A 20,111-nucleotide genomic window follows, 5' to 3' on the forward strand; every position below is an offset into this window, starting at 1 on the left:
CATTTGTAGAACTGTAAGTTTCTGATGTTTGGAAATGTAATATTTGATACACAGACTGTTGGGTCTGCAATAAAATTTGATATTTGTTCCCTGGGATTTTATGCAGCTGAAGAAATGACACCAGCTGAATAACTGATATGCAGGATATAAACAAATATACTAATCATAAACATACTCATTGTTTTTGTCAGGGTTGAATGTGTCCTTGAGCTCTGATAATGCCTCTTGCATACTCTGTCCTGCTTTGAGCAGGACACCCTGGCATTACAAAAGCCACCCTGGCTTCTGATTGGCTCCTGGGATGTCCCATATTGGCTTCTGTGAGAGTGTGGCCCTGAAAGACATGTACTTGCACAAGTACGGCCCTGAAACACATGCACCTTGATTTCCATCTGCAGCATGTTGGAGGGTATTCTCCTGCTTGTCTGGATGCGACATAGAAGGGAGTGTGCATGGATCTGTGTAGAAGATATCCTAGTAAAATTTACATTTGCTGCTTGACACACTTTGACCTCTGGCCCTGCTTGCCTTTGGCATGTGGCCCTCAGAAGGTAGCCCAGAAATGAGTGTGGCTCTTGGCTTGGAAAAGATTCATCATAAGTTGCTGCAGGGGGTGGGAGTATAAAACATTTGGCAACCCCAACAGTCAACCAGCCCCCAGATTTCCTGAAAGGAAGAAGGGGGGAAACCAGTGGGTAATTTAACGTAATGGTGGGAGATGAGTGATTACAAAAGTTTATTTAGCAGAGGAAGGGGTGGAAGCAAGATGATGAAGCAAGATCATGCAGTTTAAGGCAGGTTCCTAAGCAACAAAAGGGGAGGGGATGGAGTCCAACATTTGAGTCATTCATACAGTTGGGTCTCTGCTGCTGATGACCCCACTGCCATGGGATGGGATGCAGCTGTTTGTCTCAGGTCTCACCAACACTTCCAATTGTGCCATGCTTGGAAAGCAGCTGTACGAGAAGTTTTCCACTTGACTCGCTCCTTTCTAAAGCTGGAGGCAGCCCCTGTCATTCTTGGGCAGCTGTTAAGAACCCCAGATTTCTGGCAGGGCCCATTGACATTAGTCAATGCCCTGCCCTGAGGTCCCCCTTGCTTAAATATATTTTGTGAGCACCACATTGCCAGCCCCTGAACTTTGACCAGAAGAGAGTCCTATTTTTTTTCTACAGTGAGATATATACTGTCTCCAAAAATGGAGATATGAATTCTCTGTGTGTCTTTGTGGAGTGGGCAAGGGCAGGCTTTTTCCCAGGTGGAACTCACCAGAACTCAGTCCTAGAACCTCTCAGGTGGTGCCGTTGCCATTATAAGAGAGCAAGGGGGGTGTTCGTGGTGTATAGCTGTCAACTTTTCCCTTTGTTTAAGGGAAATTCCCTTATTCCGAATAGGATTCCTCGCAAGAAAAGGGGAAAGTTGGCAGCTATGTCGTGGAAGGTTCCAGCACCTCTTTTTCAAGAAAAATAGCCCTGGGAAGGAGAATCGCACTTGTAAGATGGAATTTCCATCTAGCTGTCCTGATAAATAGAAATGAAGAGGTAATATTGCATATCATACCCAGAACAACAAAAATCAAGAGTATAGCCACTCCATCCCTACCTATGACTTTCCCCCAGGTAACTGTGCATACATGTCACACACCAAAATAAGTCAGATACTATTTTGCAAAATGGGTCTGAAGATTTTGTGGATATATGCTTGTTACCTTGATAATGATACTAATTTTAACATATTCAGGTATAAACTGAGTATAAATGACAAGCGAATAAGGTCATATTTGAAAGGTCAAGCTCTGCAAAGTTGCCAAAGAGGAGAAGCAAGTCCCAGTGACTGATGGCCATCTCAAAGAACCAGGACTTTGTTTTAAGAAACAATATTCCTTGGAAGGAGAAATGCTACGTTGCAGGACCACGTTGTGTCCTTTTGCCTAGAGACACTGAGACAAGGCCAGAGATGATTATCTTTAATTTGTGTAGCTGGAGGAGGGGCTCATAATTCAATAGATACAATACAATGCACAGTACCAGTCTGCTTGTCACAGACAAGATGGAATGCAGCTGTTTATATCAGGTCTCATCCAATCACATTTAACTTTGTTTCCATAGGGGCTTCCCACAAATGCTCCAAATTCTGCCACTACATTTCCTATAAGGTGTATAAGGGTTCTTGTCCCCCTCCCCCACTTAAGAAATAGGCATCTCTTTAACTTCTCCCCTTTTTCTCCCTTTTCCTTTCCCTCCCAGTAGATTCTTAGACCCCACCATGCTGGTCTCTAGCTGCCTGCTGGTTTGTCTGGCCATCCTTACTGGGCTCCTACTGTGCAGTCCTGTGAAGGGCAGTCTTGGAATGCTTTTCCAAACAAGCACATTGATCCCACTTAATATTTTCTGCAGACATCAAGGGTCCCCCTGAGCAGAACGAAAATTGCCACCCCAGATGATTCTGAATGGCTGAAATGTGCCCTTAAACTCTGATCATGTCTGCTGCTTCTATGGAAGGAAGATAGGGTGTTTGTATGACTGGATGAATCCCAAGCCGGAATTAAGATTGCCAGAAGAAATATCAACAACCTTTGAAGGCAAAAAGAGAGGAGGAATTAAAGAACCTCTTAATGAGGGTGAAAGAGGAGAGCGCAAAATATGGTCTGAAGCTCAGCATAAAAAAAACCCTAAGATCATGGCCACTGGTCCCATCACCTCCTGGAAAATAGAAGGGGAAGAAATGGAGGCAGTGGGAGATTTTACTTTCTTGGGCTCCATGATCACTGCAGATAATGACAGCAGCCATGAAATTAAAAGATGCCTGCTTATTGGGAGAAAAGCAATGACAAACCTAGACAGCATCTTAAAAAGCAGAGACATCACCTTGCCAACAAAGGTCCGTATAGTTAAAGCCATGGTTTTCCCAGTAGTGATGTATGGAAGTGAGAGCTGGACCATAAAGAAGGCTGATCGCCGAAGAATTGATGCTTTTGAATTATGGTGCTGGAAGAGACTCTTGAGAGTCCCATGGACTGTCAGAAGATCAAACCTATCCATTCTTAAGGAAATCAGCCCTGAGTGCTCACTGGAAGGACAGATCCTGAAGCTGAGGCTTCAATACTTTGGCCACCTCATGAGAAGAGAAGAGTCCCTAGAAAAGACCCTGATGTTGGGAAAGATGGAGGGCACAAGGAGAAGGGGACGACAGAGGACGAAATGGTTGGACAGTGTTTTTGAAGCTACAAACATGAGTCTGACCAAACTGCGGGAGGCAGTGGAAGACAGGAGTGCCTGGCGTGCTCTGGTCCATGGGGTCACGAAGAGTCGGACACGACTAAACGACTAAACAACAACAACGAGTGTGTAGAAAATAACCTACAAAGATAAGATTTTTATTTGTTGCTCTGCCCACTGCTGGCAAGGAGCCCCTGGAAGCTTGAACAGAAGGAACGGTGGCCCCCTAGGCTGATAAAACACCCCCCCCCACTCCTGGTCTAAAATGTATATACCCCCCACTTCCAGTCTTGACTTTATTGTCTCTGATGCGGCATGCAAAAATAAAAATAAAAATGTCAGTCCATTTGTTTTCATAAATAGAGAAATTGGTTTTAAAAACCTAGTTTTGTGAATGAAATGAACCAAGCACAGCACTTATTTGTGGAAATGCAACTGTTCATATTTGTATACTGATCAACATTCTTGATGATTCCCCAACCAACACAGAATTCAATCCTTGCTTTCTGCTGCCACCTAGTGACAAAGAAACGTTAGAGGCACCCTGTTCATTTTCTTGCTTTCAACGGCTTCTTCATCTCTGTGCGAGAGCAAGCATTGTTGCTATACCAGGATGGCTTCAGGGAGACATTACCAAACTCTCATCTTGCTTATCTTACTGAGATACCAGAACTTTAAAGTAAAGATTACTTTAAAACTGGAAACTGGGGCTTTCTCCTTCTCCATGCCTCTTACCCGGCTCAAAATTCGTTTTCTTCCACCCACAATCCAAATTTAATCCCACCGCTTTTCTCTGTCTCTCCCCATGCCTACAAAGGACAGTAGTTCAGTGGCAGAGCATGTGTCTTCCATGCAGAAGGTTCTGGGTTCAATTCCTGGCATCTCCAGTTAGGACTGGGAAAGACAACACATCAGTGGAAATGTTGCTGTCTGTTGCATTTGTGTTCTTTTGGCTAAAGGCAGAACAGAAAAACACAATGGTCCCCAGTAGGGGTTCCCAAATGGTGGTCCTTGATTGGTGAGCTTCATTCAGGTGGTCTGCAAATGTAGGCACCATCATTTGAGCAAAGGGTAATAATGGCCCTTTAAAACCTCCCAGCAACAACGACAATAAAAAACCTTCCAAGGCTCTGCTGCTTCAGGTTTATCATTTGGCAGGCTTTACTGACATTGCTGTTATCTACTCCCCAAGAACTATATGCCCAATTTCCAAAGAAATTCACACCTGAAAAACAACTGCAAAGGGTTCTGAGTACAAGCACTTCTTAAAAAATACTTAAAACATGAACATAATGTTGCTGTGTAGTCATTGGCAGCCCATATAATGGTCTCAATGATGGCAGAAACCAAGACTACTACAACGATGACTATGCAACTACTAATCTTGTTTATACCCTGCCCATCTTGCTGGGTTTCCTGGCACACCTTCCAGGACATTCCTTGGGAACATTATCCAGCATTAAGGGCCCAGGAATGGTATAAAAGCAAGTGACTGGGAGTGCTGGAAATTGGAGGTGGCCAAGCGACCAGCCCAGCCCAGCCCAGTCCAAGCTAAAACCAGGGGTTGTTCACCTCTCAAGGCCTCTTAAAGGGGTTGCCCTTTAGCTGTCTACCCAGCAGTTTCCACCAAGTTCTGACAAAGAACCAGGGTGATCTAGTAAAACTCCTGCTACTCACTGAAAGAATAGCAAAAAAATTTTCAGCCTAGAGGCAACTGTTGTTGGGAGTTAAATTCCTTTCTGGCTCTACAAGCCCCAGAGAGAGCCTCTAAACCGAGGAAGGGAGGGAGAAATGGGTAAGTCTCTTCTACATGAGGAAAAGGAGGAATGAGGCCGGGCAAGGCAGCAGCTGGTCCTTTTAAAGGTAGCTGGGATGGGAAGCAAACACTCTTGTGGTAGAAATGGCATTGGGTAGCGTAGATGGATAAAGCGAACTCCCTTAATATGCTTTGTAAGGAGAAGAGCCCCCAGCCCTAGCTTGGGTGGACTTGACTGGCCGGTCATCATCTCATGTTTCTAGCAGTCTCAGTTGCTTGGTTTTGTTGAAAAACGAAATTGCCACCAGATGAACAGCTTCTAAAGCCGTGTTCAAACCCCCAATCATGAGCAAAGTCGACACTCTTAGTGAAGGGCATATTATCACACACAGCTATCCCAGGAATTCCATGACCCATGAACATAGCTTTAAACTAAGGTTACCAGATGTCCCCGTTTCCCAGGGACAGTCCCCGGATTTACAAATCAGTCCCCTGACAAAATCTATCTATCTAGTAGGAAGTTGAAAAGTGTCCCTGGATTCATTGAAAAAAAAATCTGGTAATCTGACTTTAAACTTAACAGCCACAGTTACTGCCATCTTCCAAGGCAGGCTCGATGTTTCTCAATATTGGAAAACATCAACCACAAGAAGAAAAGCGGGAGAGCCATGTTCAAGTGCATCTACACCCAACATATTCCATGGTAATTCAGGAACCACCTGTGGTTTATGTGGTTCCCTTTGATTACTCAGAGCAAGCCTAGCACAAGCGCAACAACTTCCACCCACCTTCTAGTTATCACTGGATATGCAAGCTTGCATATCAATCCTCTTGCTCTAGCTTTAGTTATCTGAATGTCCTCATGAGTTATAAGTTGCAAGAGGATACTCTGTCTTTGAGACACTCTGTCTCCCAAATAAAAGTTTACATTGCCCTCATGACAATGATTAAGTGATAGAAAATGTAGAGGGGGAGAGCACAGATGATCACCTCTGGACACAGTCTTGTTGGAGTCAGGGAGGTCCTAGGAGACTGGACTGAGGAGGAATGGTGGAGACCACTCCCCCTTCTTCTTCCCTTCCAAGAGGAGACAGCATAGATTTAGAAGAGTGGTTTGCAGAAGGTAATAATTTGGAGGCTGCAGAGGGGAGAAGCTGGGAGATACTGGATGACAAGCAGGAGGAGGAAAAAGAACTAGGGGAGAGACAGCTGACAGACTCAGTGTCTTTAGGAAGCATTCCTGAACTCCCCTCTCAGGTCTCGGTGGGCATTGAGAGTAGGAGAACAGAAAGCTTTAAGATGGAAATCTTGTTTTATTACTTCCTGCATAGTAGCTTACCCTTCTGGCTGTATGGCTGCAGTCACTGTCTGGCCCATGCACTTCACAGATTCAGGTTTGGACTGAATCTCACCCTTTTTAAATGTGATGTTCGTAGTATGGACTGCCTCCATAACTTGATGGAGAATCTGATCATTCCCCTCAGATGTCTCTGCAGAGCCAATTCCACAATTACTATCTTTGAGTTTGAGTTCAGAGACAAACTGTTCAATGGTATCTCAATGTACTGTAGCTCTGCATGGTTCCAAAAGGAATATACTGTTCAAACACCATGTTCTTACAAGGAGTGCCATTTGTCCTAAATCATTCAAGGACTTCTGCTGTGTCATTTAGCCTTTCATTAGGAAAAATATTGTTGTGAGTTTCAGTGAGGGCGGGGCAGGTAGGGGAGTTGTATACCTGAATTAGACAGTTCTGGGATTTCTCTCTCTCTCTCTCTCTCTCTCTCTCTCTCTCTCTCTCTCACACACACACACACACACACACACACATTTTGGAATATTCATTTAAGCAACCTTAAATCAATGACTTCCCTTCTTCTCTTTCCCTGGTTCAGTTTGCTTACAATAAATCCCTTTTTACATAAGATAACCATTCAGCATTCCATTAGTACAGAAATCAAAACTTATCTACACTGTTGAATTTATCTTAATTCTGCCAGCGTTTTTAAGTGTACACAATTTTCACCCATATATTCAATAAACATTTCCCAGTCTTCTTTAAATGTATGTATGTTTGAAGTTTTATTCTGTTTTTAATGCTCTGTTGAAAGCTGCTCAGCCTAGACAGGGTATAAATAAATAAATAAATTCTTTCCTCCTCCTCCTCCTCCTCCTCCTCCTCCTCCTCCTCCTCCTCCTCCTTCTCTTATTCTATATGTTAAATCTGTAAGCTGTGCATATTCCATCAGTTTAAGTTGCTATTCTTCTTTGGTTGGGACTTCGCTCTTTTTCCAGTTGGTCTAACAAAAGACGAAGATTTCTAGCCTGCCTAGACTTAAGTCAGAGCCTCACCGCACATTTAAAGCACTCTTATACAGTGGTGCCCCGCAAGATGAATGCCTCGCAAGACGGAAAACTCACTAGACGAAAGAGTTTTCCGTTTTGGAGGTGCTTCGCAAAACGAATTTCCTATGGGCTTGCTTCGCAAGACGACAATGTCTTGCAAGTTCCTGCTGGTTTTTTCCCCCGCCCCCCCTTTCTAAGCCGCTAAGCCGCTTATCAGCTGATCCAATCAGCAGATAAGCCGCTAAAAGCCGCTAATAGTGCTAATCCGCTAATCCTTCAATGGGCTTGCTTCGCAAGACGAAAAAACTGCTAGACGAAGAGAATAAGCTCAGAGGCAGAACACACAGATTAGCTGATGTAGGAGTGATGTATAATAGGAGAGACGGAGGGGTGGGACTTATTTGGAGCAACACCATTATCTGAGAGGCGACATCCTATGTCTCTGTGAATATTGAATAAATTATCTTGGTAAGAACACCTTGTTTTCCCATTTCCGGCAGCCAGCCATGAGGGAGGGGGTGGGGATCGGATTCCCTGAAACCTGACAGGTAGACATAGTAGACTTGGTCTCTCTGATTTCCCCTCTGATCTTGGGTTGCATTCAGGATATACATATTATAGAGAAAAATACCCCATTGAGGGACAACCTAGGGCTTTCCCTTTGCTGGGTTTGCTACTGTGTAATGGGTGAAATGGCCCTACAAAATTGCCAGCATGCACTGTTTTGTCCTTTTGCCTAGAGACAGAGACACCGAGACAAGGCCAGAGATGAGCATCTTTAATTTGTGTAGCCGGAAGAGGGGCTCATAATTCAAAATTTGTAGCTACTTTGAGGTATGAATGTTCTCTTTGTTGTGAGCAGCGGTGATGGTAGAAGAAGTGTCCCCAAGGCAGGGCCAGCCCAAGGCATCCTGGCAACTGAAGCAAATGAGAAAATTGCACCCCCAAGAATCATAGTGAAGAAGTCTAAAAGACAATGGGCCTCCTTTACATGGAAGGGATGCTGTTCTTTCCTGCTTCACCTGCCTGCCCAAGAACTACACACCTTGCAAAGGAGGAACCAATCCTCTACTGCCTTTCTTGACAGCTATGCTGAAAGTCAGGCTTATCCTAACTAACAGCAACATGCCAATGTTCCTGACTCCAGTACCTAGTAAATGGCTTCAGGAAGGGATTGAGCACTTGGGCTTGTGGAAGAGGTAAAGGCAGAGCCAGGATAACCTTCTCTCCTCCTGTGACTTCAGCTCCTGCCACCCCATGCGATTCCAGCTCACATGACACCCCTGTCACTCACCCCCAGATCCCCACTTGTGGGCAGCTGGACTCACCCAGAAAAGGCCTTCCAGTGCCAATGCCCTCATCATCATTCTCTTTGCCAGTCCCTCAGGGCACATACATAATGCACCCATGTAACAGGGGCAGGTCTCTCCTATCATCTATGATGTCCTTGCATTATAGGAGCGAATGTGGATGCAAGCAGGGCAGGCTGGTGGAGACGGAGGAGACAGTCAACAAGAGCAGGAGGCCAATCTGCTACCCATCCCAGCTTGCCGTCTGAGGCAAGAACTTCACCTTGCCTCATAGGTGGGGTGGCCGTGTTTGTAAGTATGGATGGACAAAGCAGAACAGCAATGCAATAAGGAAAATATGCATGGAAGAGAATTTATTAAGATGATGCTCTGCTGCAGGTCCAAGAAAATTTCAAAGGGAAGGGGGAAATTGAAGAGGCATCTCTATAGCAATGGCTATTTTGAAAGTGATGAGAGAGAGCAGAAATAATGTCAAGGCAGCTTCCCAGTCAACACAGTGGAGAAGGGAAGTCTCCTTTAGAGTTATCGCTTGCAGATGAAGGTGTACGTCTTGTTGCATTGTACATCATTCCACTTCTTAAAACCTGAAATTCAAAACAAAAATTATAATTCAAGAAATAAGGAAAGTTACTTCTTATTGCCTATTATTCCTTTCCCCAATGTGTAGGGGGAATAAAATGGATTCAGACTTTAATAATAGTGAGGGAACCACCAGAAGGCCCTCAGAGCTGGACCTCTGTGCCCAGGTTGAACAATGGGGGTGGAGACACTCCTTCAGGTATACTGGGCTGAGTCCATTGAGGGCTTTCAAGATCAGCACCAACACTTTGAATTGTGCTCAGAAACGTAGTGGGAGCCAATGTAGGTCTTTCAGGACCAGTGTTATATGGTCTCTGCAGCCACTCCCAGTCACCAGTCTAGCTGCCGCATTCTGCATTAGTTGTAGTTTCTGGCTCACCTTCAAAGGTAGCCCCAAGCGAGAGATAACTAGAGCATGCACCACTCTGGCGAGACAGTCTGCAGGCAGGTAGGGTCTCAGCTTGCATACCAGATGGAGCTGGTAGGCAGCTGCCCTGAACACAGAATTGGCCTGTGCCTCCACGGACAGCCGAGAGTCTAAAATGAGTCCCAGGCTGCACATCTGGTCCTTCAGGTGCACAGTTACCCCATTCAGAACCAGAGAGTCCTCCACACCTGCCATCCCCCTGTCCCCCCAAAACAGTACTTCTGTCTTGTCAGGATTCAGCCTCAATCTGTTAGCTGCCATCCATCCTCCAACTGCCTTCAGACACTCAAAAAGGACCTTCACCGCCTTCACTGGTTCTGATTTGAAAGAGAGGTAGAGCTGGGTATCATCTGCATACTGATGAACACCAAGCCCAAACCCGCTGATGATCTCTCCCAGCGGCTGCATGTAGATGTTGAAAAGCATGGGGGAGAGGACAGAACCCTGAGGCACCCCACAAGTGAGAGCCCAGGGGTCTGAGCACTCACCCCCCACCACTTTCTGAACATGGCTCAGGAGGAAGGAGCAGAACCACTATATAACAGTGCCCCCAGCTCCTAGTGCCTCTAGACAGTCCAGAAGGATGTCATGGTTGATGGTATCAAAGGCCGCTGAGAGATCCAGCAGAACTAGGAAACAGCTTTCACCCTTGTCCCTAGCCCACCAGAGATCATTGACCAGTGTGACCAAGGCAGTTTCAGCCCCATGATGAGGCCTGAATCCCAATTGGAAGGGATCCAAATGGTCCGCATCCTCCAGGCGTGCTTGGAGTTGTTCAGCAACCACCTGCTCAGTCACTTTGCCCAAGAATGGAAGATTTGAGACTGGGTGATAGTTGTCCATATTGCCCATGTCCAAAGATGTTTTTTAAAGACACGATTTAATAACTGCCTCTTTCAGCGGTTCCGGGAAAGCTTGCTCACAGAGGAAAGCATTCACTATCCCCCGGAGCCCATCACCCTGCCCTTCCCGGCTCACTTTTATGAGCCAGGATGGGCAAGGATCGAGGAGACAGGTGGTCAGTTTCACTCATCCAAGCAGCCTGTCCACATCCTCGGAGGTAACAGATTGGAACTGATCCCATGCAACTGGAATAGACAGGACTCTAGCACTCTCCTGCCCCAGCCCTGCTCCCATGATGGCATCTACCTCTTTCCGAATCTGAGCAGCTTTGCCTGCAAAAAAGTTTCAAAATCATTGCAGGAGATCTAGGGGTCCTTACCAGGCCCCAATGGTGAAGGTGGTTCTGTTAAGATTGTGAACAACCTGAAAGAGTCTCCTGCTGCTGTTTTCTGCAGATGCAATAGAGGCAGTGAAGAAGGACCTCTTCCCCATCGCTATTGCCACCTGGTAGGCTCAACGTTGAGCTCTAACCCGTTTCTGGTCTGATTTCCACCACTGGCACTGTTGCCACCTCAGTGATTGTTTCATCACCCTCAGCTCTGGATAAAACCATGAGGCTGCCAGGCTCCATGCAGTTGGAGAGAGCACTTCGGAGCCAGACAGTTGATAGCTCTGGTTAACTCTGCATTCCAGCGGGCCAGAGGGGAATCAGCTGAAAGGCCATCAACATGGGATAAAACATCCCCTAACTTTGGCCACCTCATGAGAAGAGAAGACTCCCTGAAAAAGACCCTGATGTTGGGAAAGATGGAGGGCACAAGGAGAAGGGGATGACAGAGGACGAGATGGTTGGACAGTGTTCTTGAAGCTACCAGCATGAATTTGACCAAACTATGGGAGGCAGTGGAAGACAGGAGTGGGAGGCAGTGGAAGACAACAACACCACTCTCTGCAAACCATTTGAATCCATTAAGTGGGGTGGAGGAGGATCCAAATCGGTCCCCCCTCCCTGCAGAGGGGAAGGGTCACAACACCAGGAAGTGATCTGACCATGGCACTTCTTTCTTTTTGCTTTTTCTTAGTGTCATATCACCCACATCCATAGAGGTGAACTCCAGGTCTAAGACATGTCTGCGACTATAGACTTCCGGGTTGACACGATCTGGAAATGGCGGATTCCCTCCGAGCTCCGGAGGGAATCGGCTCCACTGAGGATGGGTCTTTGCCGCGCCGGCGACGCGGGGACCCTTAAAAACCGCAGGCGCGGAAGCCTGCGGACTGAAGACTCGGCGGGTGCCTTAAGCGCCCCCCCTGATTCGCAAAGAGCCTTTTTAAAGGCTGCGGAGGGGATACGGGGGTGGCGTGGCACTGAGAGTCGATCGCTACCTCGGTGGAGCGAAGCCGCGAGCCATGACCGGAGAGCGCTGACTTCCTTCCTTGAAAATTTGGACTGAAAGAATCACCCGTGAGTAAGACGGATTGGGACTTTATAAAAATTTTACTTTCAATTGGAGACGACCGGGGGGTGTGCTAAAAGGAAGTCCGCACCCCCCCCCTTGCAGACCATCTAAGCAACGACACAAGAGATAAGCTGGAGAGCCTACCCTTGGCGGGGTGAGTTAAAAAGGACACTAACTTTCAAGATTTTACTAAAGGAAATTTTGTGCAGGAGAGTGGAGTTTTGGAAACCTTCCTTTTGTTTTAAACAACCCCCCCTCCCGGGCTCGGGAACGTCCTGCCTCTGTGCCTGCGTTAGAGCTGCGGAGTTTGACAGCTGTCAAAGCTGCCAAACGGGCGGTTTAAAGTGAGAAATTGCCATTTAAGATTCCTATGGACTAAGACGAGTTATAATTGAGCTGAAACTGTTGGAAACAAAGTAATAATAATCAGTTAAAGGATTGTTGGTGAAAAGGCAAATAAGTAACAAGATTCCCCCTAGGGGGAACTCTGTGAAACTACAATGGATACAATGGCTGTGGAAGGAAAGTTACTAGTGGAAATCGAAAGGATGTTTCAATTGGTGGGAATCTTACAGGAGCAGAGCTTGGCCATGAACAAACAACTTGAGACTATGACCTTGGGAACAGGCAACTCTGCTCTTTGTATCGAGGACCTTAATGAGAAAGAATCCACAGCTGATTGGGAAACAATATCTACAGAGCTGGAAGAGACTAAACAACAAGAAAAAGAAGAAGTAATCCTGGGAAGCAACAACCAAAAGTTGATATCTGTGGAATACAAGCAAGGAGACGCTGGGAACATATACACCACAAGTCTGCGAGAGTTACAGAAGAAGAAGGAGGAGGCCCCAAGACAAAATGGAGTACAGGAATTTAAAATAAAGAAATATGATTGGGGCCTCCGTTTGGACTTAGACTTGGAAGAGATAGACTTTGTGGAAATACTTCAGCAGCTACCTTCGAATCTTCTTGTCGGAAGAGGACATACTTTGATGGTGAAAGAACTTTTCCCAGATCTGACGACTGCTATAAAGGACTACCAACAGGACAGGCGGAGAGGAACGGAAATAGATTTGAAAGCCTCGGACGTGAGGAACCCAGGCTGAGAACTTCGAATTTGGATTTTTATTGGGAAGGGACAAAAACCGGGGATGGGAGGGAGGGAAGAAGAGACTCTTAAAAACTCTCAAGACTTTTAGGTTTGGTTAAGATGACTCTTAATTAAGATAAAATGAAAATCGATGGAAGAGAACTTAAGTCCAACTTATGAAAATTAATCTTTATTATAAAAAAGGAGATAAGATGAATAAGATTGTTAAGAGGAGAAATATCAACTTGCTGACATAATCTTGAAACTGGGATGCATGAGGGGGGATGGGGGGAAGTCAGGGAACAAGGTTATGAAATGGGGATTTGCTGATTTTATACATGTTTTTGTCTTTTGTTTTTTCTTTGTGTATGTTTTGTCTTTATAAAAGCAGAAAACCAAATAAAAATTTTATAAAAAAAAAAAAAAGACATGTCTGCGACTATGAGTTGGGCCAAATTCATTCAGGGACAGCCTCATGGAGACCATCCATGCTTTCCACGAAGTCCCAAGCAGCCCATTATAAGGTTGTGTCAGCATGGATGTTAAAATCCCCTAGGACAACCAAACTAGGTGTCTCCAGGAGACCATCTGCCATGACCTGAAGCAGCTCGGCCAGGGGATCCTTGGTACAGTGGGGAGGTTGGTACACCAAAAGCAATCCTGTTGTCCAACTTCCAGAACACATGCTCAGAAAACTGGATCTTCCCAATAGGACACCTGGTGCAAGCTAATGAGTTCCCAAAACTCACTGCAACCTCGCCTCCCTGCCCATATAACCTGGGTTGCTGTGTGTAAGAGAAACCTGGTGGACAAGCAGCGACAAGGACAGGCCATTTGCTTCATCCAACCAAGTCTCTGTTACACATGCCAGGTCAAGTCCTCCATCCCAATCAAGTCATGGATGGCAGTGGTCTTATGAATCATTGACCTGGCATTGCACAGCAGCACCTTCAGATCATGTGGGTCTCCCTTGTTTATTCCAGTAACCTTCCGGTCAAGACCAGACTCAGAGGCAGGGATAGTCTTCAAACAATGAATAAACCTGCCTCCTCGGTAATGACATGGTCTGGTCTTAGCGTAACTCCTCCTCCTACCCATGATCACTGAGATTGGGTGTCCCAGTGCAATCCCACCTGTGGAACCTGCCTCAGTCATTCTATTGGCTGGGGCCCACTCCCAGGCAGCCCTGACCTTCTCTCCTTCAGAACAGAATACAAACTATACAATGAACCAATAAAACAGTAGAAGCTAACAACAACAACCAAATTACAATTATACTAAAATTAAACTAATCCCCAGGCCCAACTAAATGTTTATCCCACCCCAACAGTGAAAAACAAAACAAAAAACCAAAATTTAAAATGCCACAGATTAAAAACCTATTTTAAAGCATTTAAAAACATTTTCCACAGTTTGTTCCAGTGAGTCTGGCCTTTTCAGGACTCACAACAGGGCTGTGACCCAGAACTAACCAAACATATGAAGGTCACTCACTGATCACCTGGCTTCAAAGTCTTAAATGTTTTATCATGCTATTAATATTATTTCGGGAGACACCCAGATAGAGAATGAATGAATGAATGAATATTATTCTTAGTATTGTTGTTGTTGTTGTTTAGTCGTTTAGTCGTGTCCGACTCTTCGTGACCCCATGTCCTCCACTGCCTCCCGCAGTTTGATCAAACTCATGCTAGTAGCTTCAAGAACACCATCCAACCATCTCATTCTCTGTCGTCCCCTTCTCCTTGTGCCCTCCATCTTTCCCAACATCAGGGTCTTTTCCAGGGAGTCTTCTCTTCTCATGAGGTGGCCAAAGTATTGGAGCCTCAGCTTCACGATCTGTCCTTCCAGTGAGCGCTCAGGGCTGATTTCCTTCAGAATGGAGAGGTTTGATCTTCTTGCAGTCCATGGGACTCTCAAGAGTCTCCTCCAGCACCATAATTCAAAAGCATCAATTCTTCGGCGATCAGCCTTCTTTATGGTCCAGCTCATGGAGCCCAAGAAAGTAAAATCTCTCACTGCCTCCATTTCTTCCCCATCTTTTTGCCAGGAGGTGATGGGGCCAGTGGCCATGATCTTCGTTTTTTTGATGTTGAGCTTCAGACCATATTCTTAATATTCTTAGTATTATTAAATGCTGTTTGAGCCTAATCATTTTGTTAAGAAACATGATAGAGTATAAGATGGCATAACCCAGATCTTACTTTGGCAACCACTGTTTTCTGAACAAAATATGTGATCACATGCAACCGAAGAATGAAGGCTGACTGCAGAAAAAGATTCTGCTTCATGGTATGATTGGAGGTTTCCCTAAAGGATCAATACGTAGGACCACTTCTGGTCAGATCTCCAGAGATATTGACTTTGTGAACCTTAGTACAGAGAAGCACCAGGCTGAGAGTGTATCCAATCAACTAATACCCAGAGTAAACCTTTTCAAATGAATGGACCATCAGTAGCAATGACTAACCAGAGTATTTTGAGTTTGATTTTTCTGATTTTTAAAATCAGATACTACCCTTTAAAATACTTGAAACTGATGGAGTGATAGGCATTTTTTTAGTCAGTCCCTACAAATTGCTTGCTTACCTGTCTCCTTTACTAGATGCACACAATATTCTTCATTGTTGTAGTTGTCTGGGCGATTAAAATCCCAGCTTTTGTAATTGTAGATCTCATCGTCCGACCACCTCCAATGTCCTTTCTGCAGCAATGTGATAGAACAGATCATACATTCATTTGATACGAGGAGGCCAATGCAAAGGTCACATGGAGAGTTGGCCAGTTATGAAGCAATTGCCAGTTATGATGGAGTTACAGTCGTACCTTGGTTCTCTAGCGGAATCCTTTCTGGAAGTCCGTTCGACTTCCAAAAACATTTGAAAACCAAGGCGTGACTTCCCATAGGCTGCAGGAGCTTCCTGCACTCAATCAGAAGCTACGTCAGACCTTTGGGTTCCAAAGAACGTTTACAAACCGAAAAACTCACTTCTAGGTTTCCGGCGTTCGGAAGCCAAAACATTCAAGTCACAAGGCATTTGAGAACCAAGGTATGACTGTATTTGTAAGAAAAACTCTGGGACCTAATTTGAATAGTAGAGTGCTTGGTATCTGGTGGGTGGGGCTTGTGTGCTTTGCTCTGGAATCAGCCCCTCCCTTCAGTGTCTGTGTTCCGTTAAGAATATCAGTTAAGAGGGACCAACTGCATCTTCTTGCTTCTTGCCTCAGACTAGCCTCATGTTATTGTATTTAGTTTCTCTTATTTTGTATTTTTGTTACAGTTTTCTTTATTATTCAAGCTTAGTTTACATTTATGTGAGCCACTTATTTTCCTCAAAGAAAAAGAAACTCTGCTGAAGAATGGCGGAATATCCTAAACTTGGGTGAGTGAGGGGACGTTATTCCCAGTTTGCCAGGAGGATTGAATATGTTAATCATCTCCCCACTTCCACAGCAATATTAGAGGACGATTCTATTAGAAAATTGTAGAAAAGTCACATATTGGAGTCATCTGGGGAGACGATTCGGGTAAGGTTGGAATGGTAATGCTATGAAGCCATTACTCAGTGACAATGGCCTGAAATAGAGAAAGTAAAGGCAACTCACCTCAGTGGGATCATGCAGCCCAATCCAAATCCGACTTTCCTTTTTCTGGTTTGCAGAGATGTAATTGGCCACCACATCTGACTCTTTTTCATTGAGGATGGAGGCAAGATGGGTCCCACAGCCAAAGCTCATGCACTCATTCTGAGAATAGCCAAGCAAGTAAATAAGCTCCACCACTATTGCTAACACACACACACACACACACACACACACACACACACACACACACACACAGACTCTTTCCCACAAAGCTTTCCCAGAGTGGTTCAGAACTTGTCAAATAAGTAATAACAATTACCGTATTTTTTGCTCTGTAAGACTCACTTTTTCCCTCCTAAAAAGTAAGGGGAAATGTGTGTGCGTCTTATGGAGCGAATGCAGGCTGCGCAGCTATCCCAGAAGCCAGAACAGCAAGAGGGATTGCTGCTTTCACTGCGCAGCGATCCCTCTTGCTGTTCTGGCTTCTGAGATTCAGAATATATTTTTTTTTGTTTTCCTGCTCCAAAAACTAGGTGCGTCTTGTGGTCTGGTGCGTCTTATAGAGCGAAAAATACGGTATTTAAAAATCATAAAACACCAGTGGTGGAGAGTTGGAAGTTTTTCAGATGGGAACTAAAGCAGCTGAGGAAGGAAGAGAAAAAAAGGGGTGAAGAAAATGCTGTGAGTGAAGCCAGGCCCCTTTCTCCATCCTCTGGACCTGCTGGGAAACTAAAGAAACCTGCTGGACCTGCTCCACACGAGTGCAATTAAAGGTGCTTAAAGCACTCAATCTTGGTGCAAGAAAACCAACTTGAAGCTCATACACAAAAACTGGGATGAATGCAGGAAGAGTGCTCATAGCCATGATTTGGCTGCACTCTTTTCAGAAGCGGGTGGCGCTGTCGGTTAAACCACAGAGCCTAGGACTTGCCGATCAGAAGGTCGGTGGTTCGAATCCCCGCAACGGCGTGAGTTCCAGTTGCTTCGTCCCTGCTCCTGCCAACCTAGCAGTTCGAAAGCCCATCAAAGTGCAAGTAGATAAATAGGGACTGCTCCGGCGGGAAGGTAAACGGCCTTTCCGTGCGCTGCTCTGGTTCGCCAGAAGCGCTTAGTCATGCTGGCCACATGACCCAGAGGCTGTCTGCAGACAAATGCCGGCTCCCTCGGCCTATAGAGCGAGATGAGCACGTAACCCCAGAGTCGGTCATGAGTGGATCTAATGGTCAGGGGTCCCTTTACCTTTATGCAGGCATGTGGAATGTTGACCTGTGTTTTAATCTGGTTTTGTAGCTTATCCTTGAATTTAACTACTATCTTAATGTTTGAAATAGTTGTTCTTAACTGTATATAGCTGGGTGATGTCAGGTTTTCAACACCATGATGTATCACCAGCCAAACATCACAATCTGGCGATACACCATGATGTTGAAACAATAATCTGCATTGGCCCCAGCCCTCAAGGCATGGGGTGAAACGGCCACAGCTCTCATTGCAAGAGATGAGGCACTTTCATCCCAACACCCTGCAGAGCTGAGGATGACACAGCTTGTTTGGGGTTCTTGGCTTGGGGGGTGGGAAGGCTCCACTCCCCCCCCAGCTGAGTGAGCCCTGAGGTCCCTCCTGCTCACATGCAAGCTGGAGGGACAAAGGGGCAGAGATAGCTTGTATCTTTTCACTTGTGAGGTGGTACCTTCTTGCCAGGCCATCCCTCCTGACTGTTAATTAAGCTTTCTTGGCTCCTGTGGAAACAGGTTACTTGAACACAATGGGTGAGCAACTCTCTTTTGATTATACCAAGATGCTGGCCAGGTATTGTCTCCCAACAGCTCACACTGATAGCCCTCCTCACAAAAATGTCATCTGAAACCCATGACAGGACCTGATGTGACAGCTTGGTTGGTGAGAAACAGCTTCTTACCTCAGCTTCAGACCAAGTTTTATGAGAGTCAAAATATGCATAGCAGCTGCCCTGGGATTTCAGCCAATTCCTGGGACAGGATCTGGCCTTTACTGTATGGAGAGAGGAGTAAAAGAAGAAAAAGATGGGTGGGCAAAAGCTGTTAGAATGCAATTTTCAATGTGGAATCCTACTTCACCTACAAATGTGCCCAGATAATTTTAAGATTAATGAATGCAGAACCTAATTTAAACATTCCTGCTTCCATTGGTGACTGGTACCCCATGGCACCAATATGAAATTGGGACAGAAAGCAGGGAGGCAAAGAGTAAGTGGATCCAGAGTCAGTGACAGGCAGAGCCACTCCCTGACTGGTTGTCAATATGAATCAGAGGAGTGGTTTAGGGCAGACTGAGCTTGGTAGGGCAGTTCCCTATTCACCCTAATGGACCTGCTCCCATTGCCTGGTTATTTATTCCAACAGCCTTAGCTGGGTCACCATCACTTGGAAATCTGACAAGTAGTTTTGTTTTTATAAATGCTTAACCCCAATTAAAATTTCTGGGGAATTCCCAGATAATTGTTAAAGCACTCACCTGCTGGGAAAGAATAGGAGACCAGGAAACCAAGAAGGCAAAGGTAGGTGACAACCCCCATCTTCTGGGTGACCTTCAGTGGAAGGAAATGTGCAGCAAATTAAAAACCTATCCTTACTTATTGGCATTGTAAATGTGGGGATAGCAGGAAGAAGTAAATCGGTATTTTCTGTTCTTAAAATCATAAATGGGAAGATTAGAGAAAGAAGAGAGAACCCAAAACTTAAAGTTGGCGATTGTTGAAGTATCATGGAGTCAAATAAGGTTGGTGTGCAGAGGCACCTAGTGCTGACCATGTTCCATCTTCTGGTTGACCTTTTATGGAAGGTCAAAACCTATCCCCACTGGTTGCCATTTCGTCCATGTGGTGATGGCAGGAAGAAATAAAATAGTATTTTATACTCTTAACATCACAATTCTCCTTCATGTGAATGTCTAAAAAATGAGAAGAGAAGGAAAAGAATGGAGAAAAACGAGAAGGTTAGGGAAAGAAGGGAGAACCTAAAGAGTTTGCCATTGTTGAGGAATCACAGATCCTGGATTCTGGACCAGTGGAGGCTGGTGTCCATTGGGACTGGTAGGATTTGTAGGGCAGAAGGAAGTAAAACCAATGGTAAGTGGCGGCAGAGTCAATGACAGGCAGAGCCAAGCAATTCTGGTTTTGTTCTCTTTCCCCTCCAGGGACAACAGGTAGAAGGAAGGGACAGATGTAAGAAAGAACACACAACACTGGGACTTTCTGAGGGCAGGTGGAGCTTTGTGGGGCTGTGCCCCATTCGTCGTAGCATACCTGCCTCCACTTTTTCTAGACCAGGGATGCTAACTTGAATAAAATATTGAGGCAAGTAAGCCCCGCTCCCATAATTGATCACAAGATGCAGCACACAGACACCATTTAAATGGCAGTGCTCATCAACTGGGGGAGGGCTGGCCCCTTCAAATATTTTATGGGGAGTGAAGGGGCCTCAGCTCCTAGCAGTTGGCTCTGATGTTCTAGACTAAAG

General features: G+C 45.4%; 3 protein-coding genes across 5 annotated transcripts in view; 1 reads left to right on the forward strand and 2 right to left on the reverse strand.

The window, feature by feature from the left end:
- Positions 1-20,111, reverse strand: part of OSGEP (O-sialoglycoprotein endopeptidase) — a 244,986-nt gene that overhangs the window by 189,887 nt on the left and 34,988 nt on the right. The window lies entirely within an intron of this gene.
- The window catches only part of LOC310691186 (C-type lectin BpLec-like), a 136,657-nt gene continuing 125,514 nt past the window's right edge, over positions 8,969-20,111 (reverse strand). For 2 of the 3 annotated variants that reach the window (XM_083470847.1, XM_083470844.1), the window contains 5 exons: positions 19,108-19,180; positions 18,533-18,624; positions 16,636-16,776; positions 15,619-15,733; positions 8,969-9,214 (listed from right to left, as the gene is read on the reverse strand). In XM_083470847.1, the coding sequence (XP_083326973.1) occupies positions 9,153-9,214; positions 15,619-15,733; positions 16,636-16,776; positions 18,533-18,624; positions 19,108-19,168 (471 nt within the window). In that variant the 5' untranslated portion in view covers positions 19,169-19,180 and the 3' untranslated portion in view covers positions 8,969-9,152. The remainder of the gene's footprint in view (positions 9,215-15,618; positions 15,734-16,635; positions 16,777-18,532; positions 18,625-19,107; positions 19,181-20,111) is intronic. The other variant, XM_083470846.1, reaches the window with a different exon arrangement.
- Positions 16,067-20,111, forward strand: part of LOC310691178 (regenerating islet-derived protein 4-like) — a 41,973-nt gene continuing 37,928 nt past the window's right edge. The window contains exon 1 of the mRNA XM_083470835.1: positions 16,067-16,412. The gene's annotated coding sequence lies outside the window, so the exon portion shown is untranslated. The remainder of the gene's footprint in view (positions 16,413-20,111) is intronic.

The sequence above is a fragment of the Podarcis liolepis genome (assembly GCF_965112155.1).
Source record: "Podarcis liolepis genome assembly, chromosome: 13".
Lineage (NCBI taxonomy): Eukaryota > Metazoa > Chordata > Lepidosauria > Squamata > Lacertidae > Podarcis > Podarcis liolepis.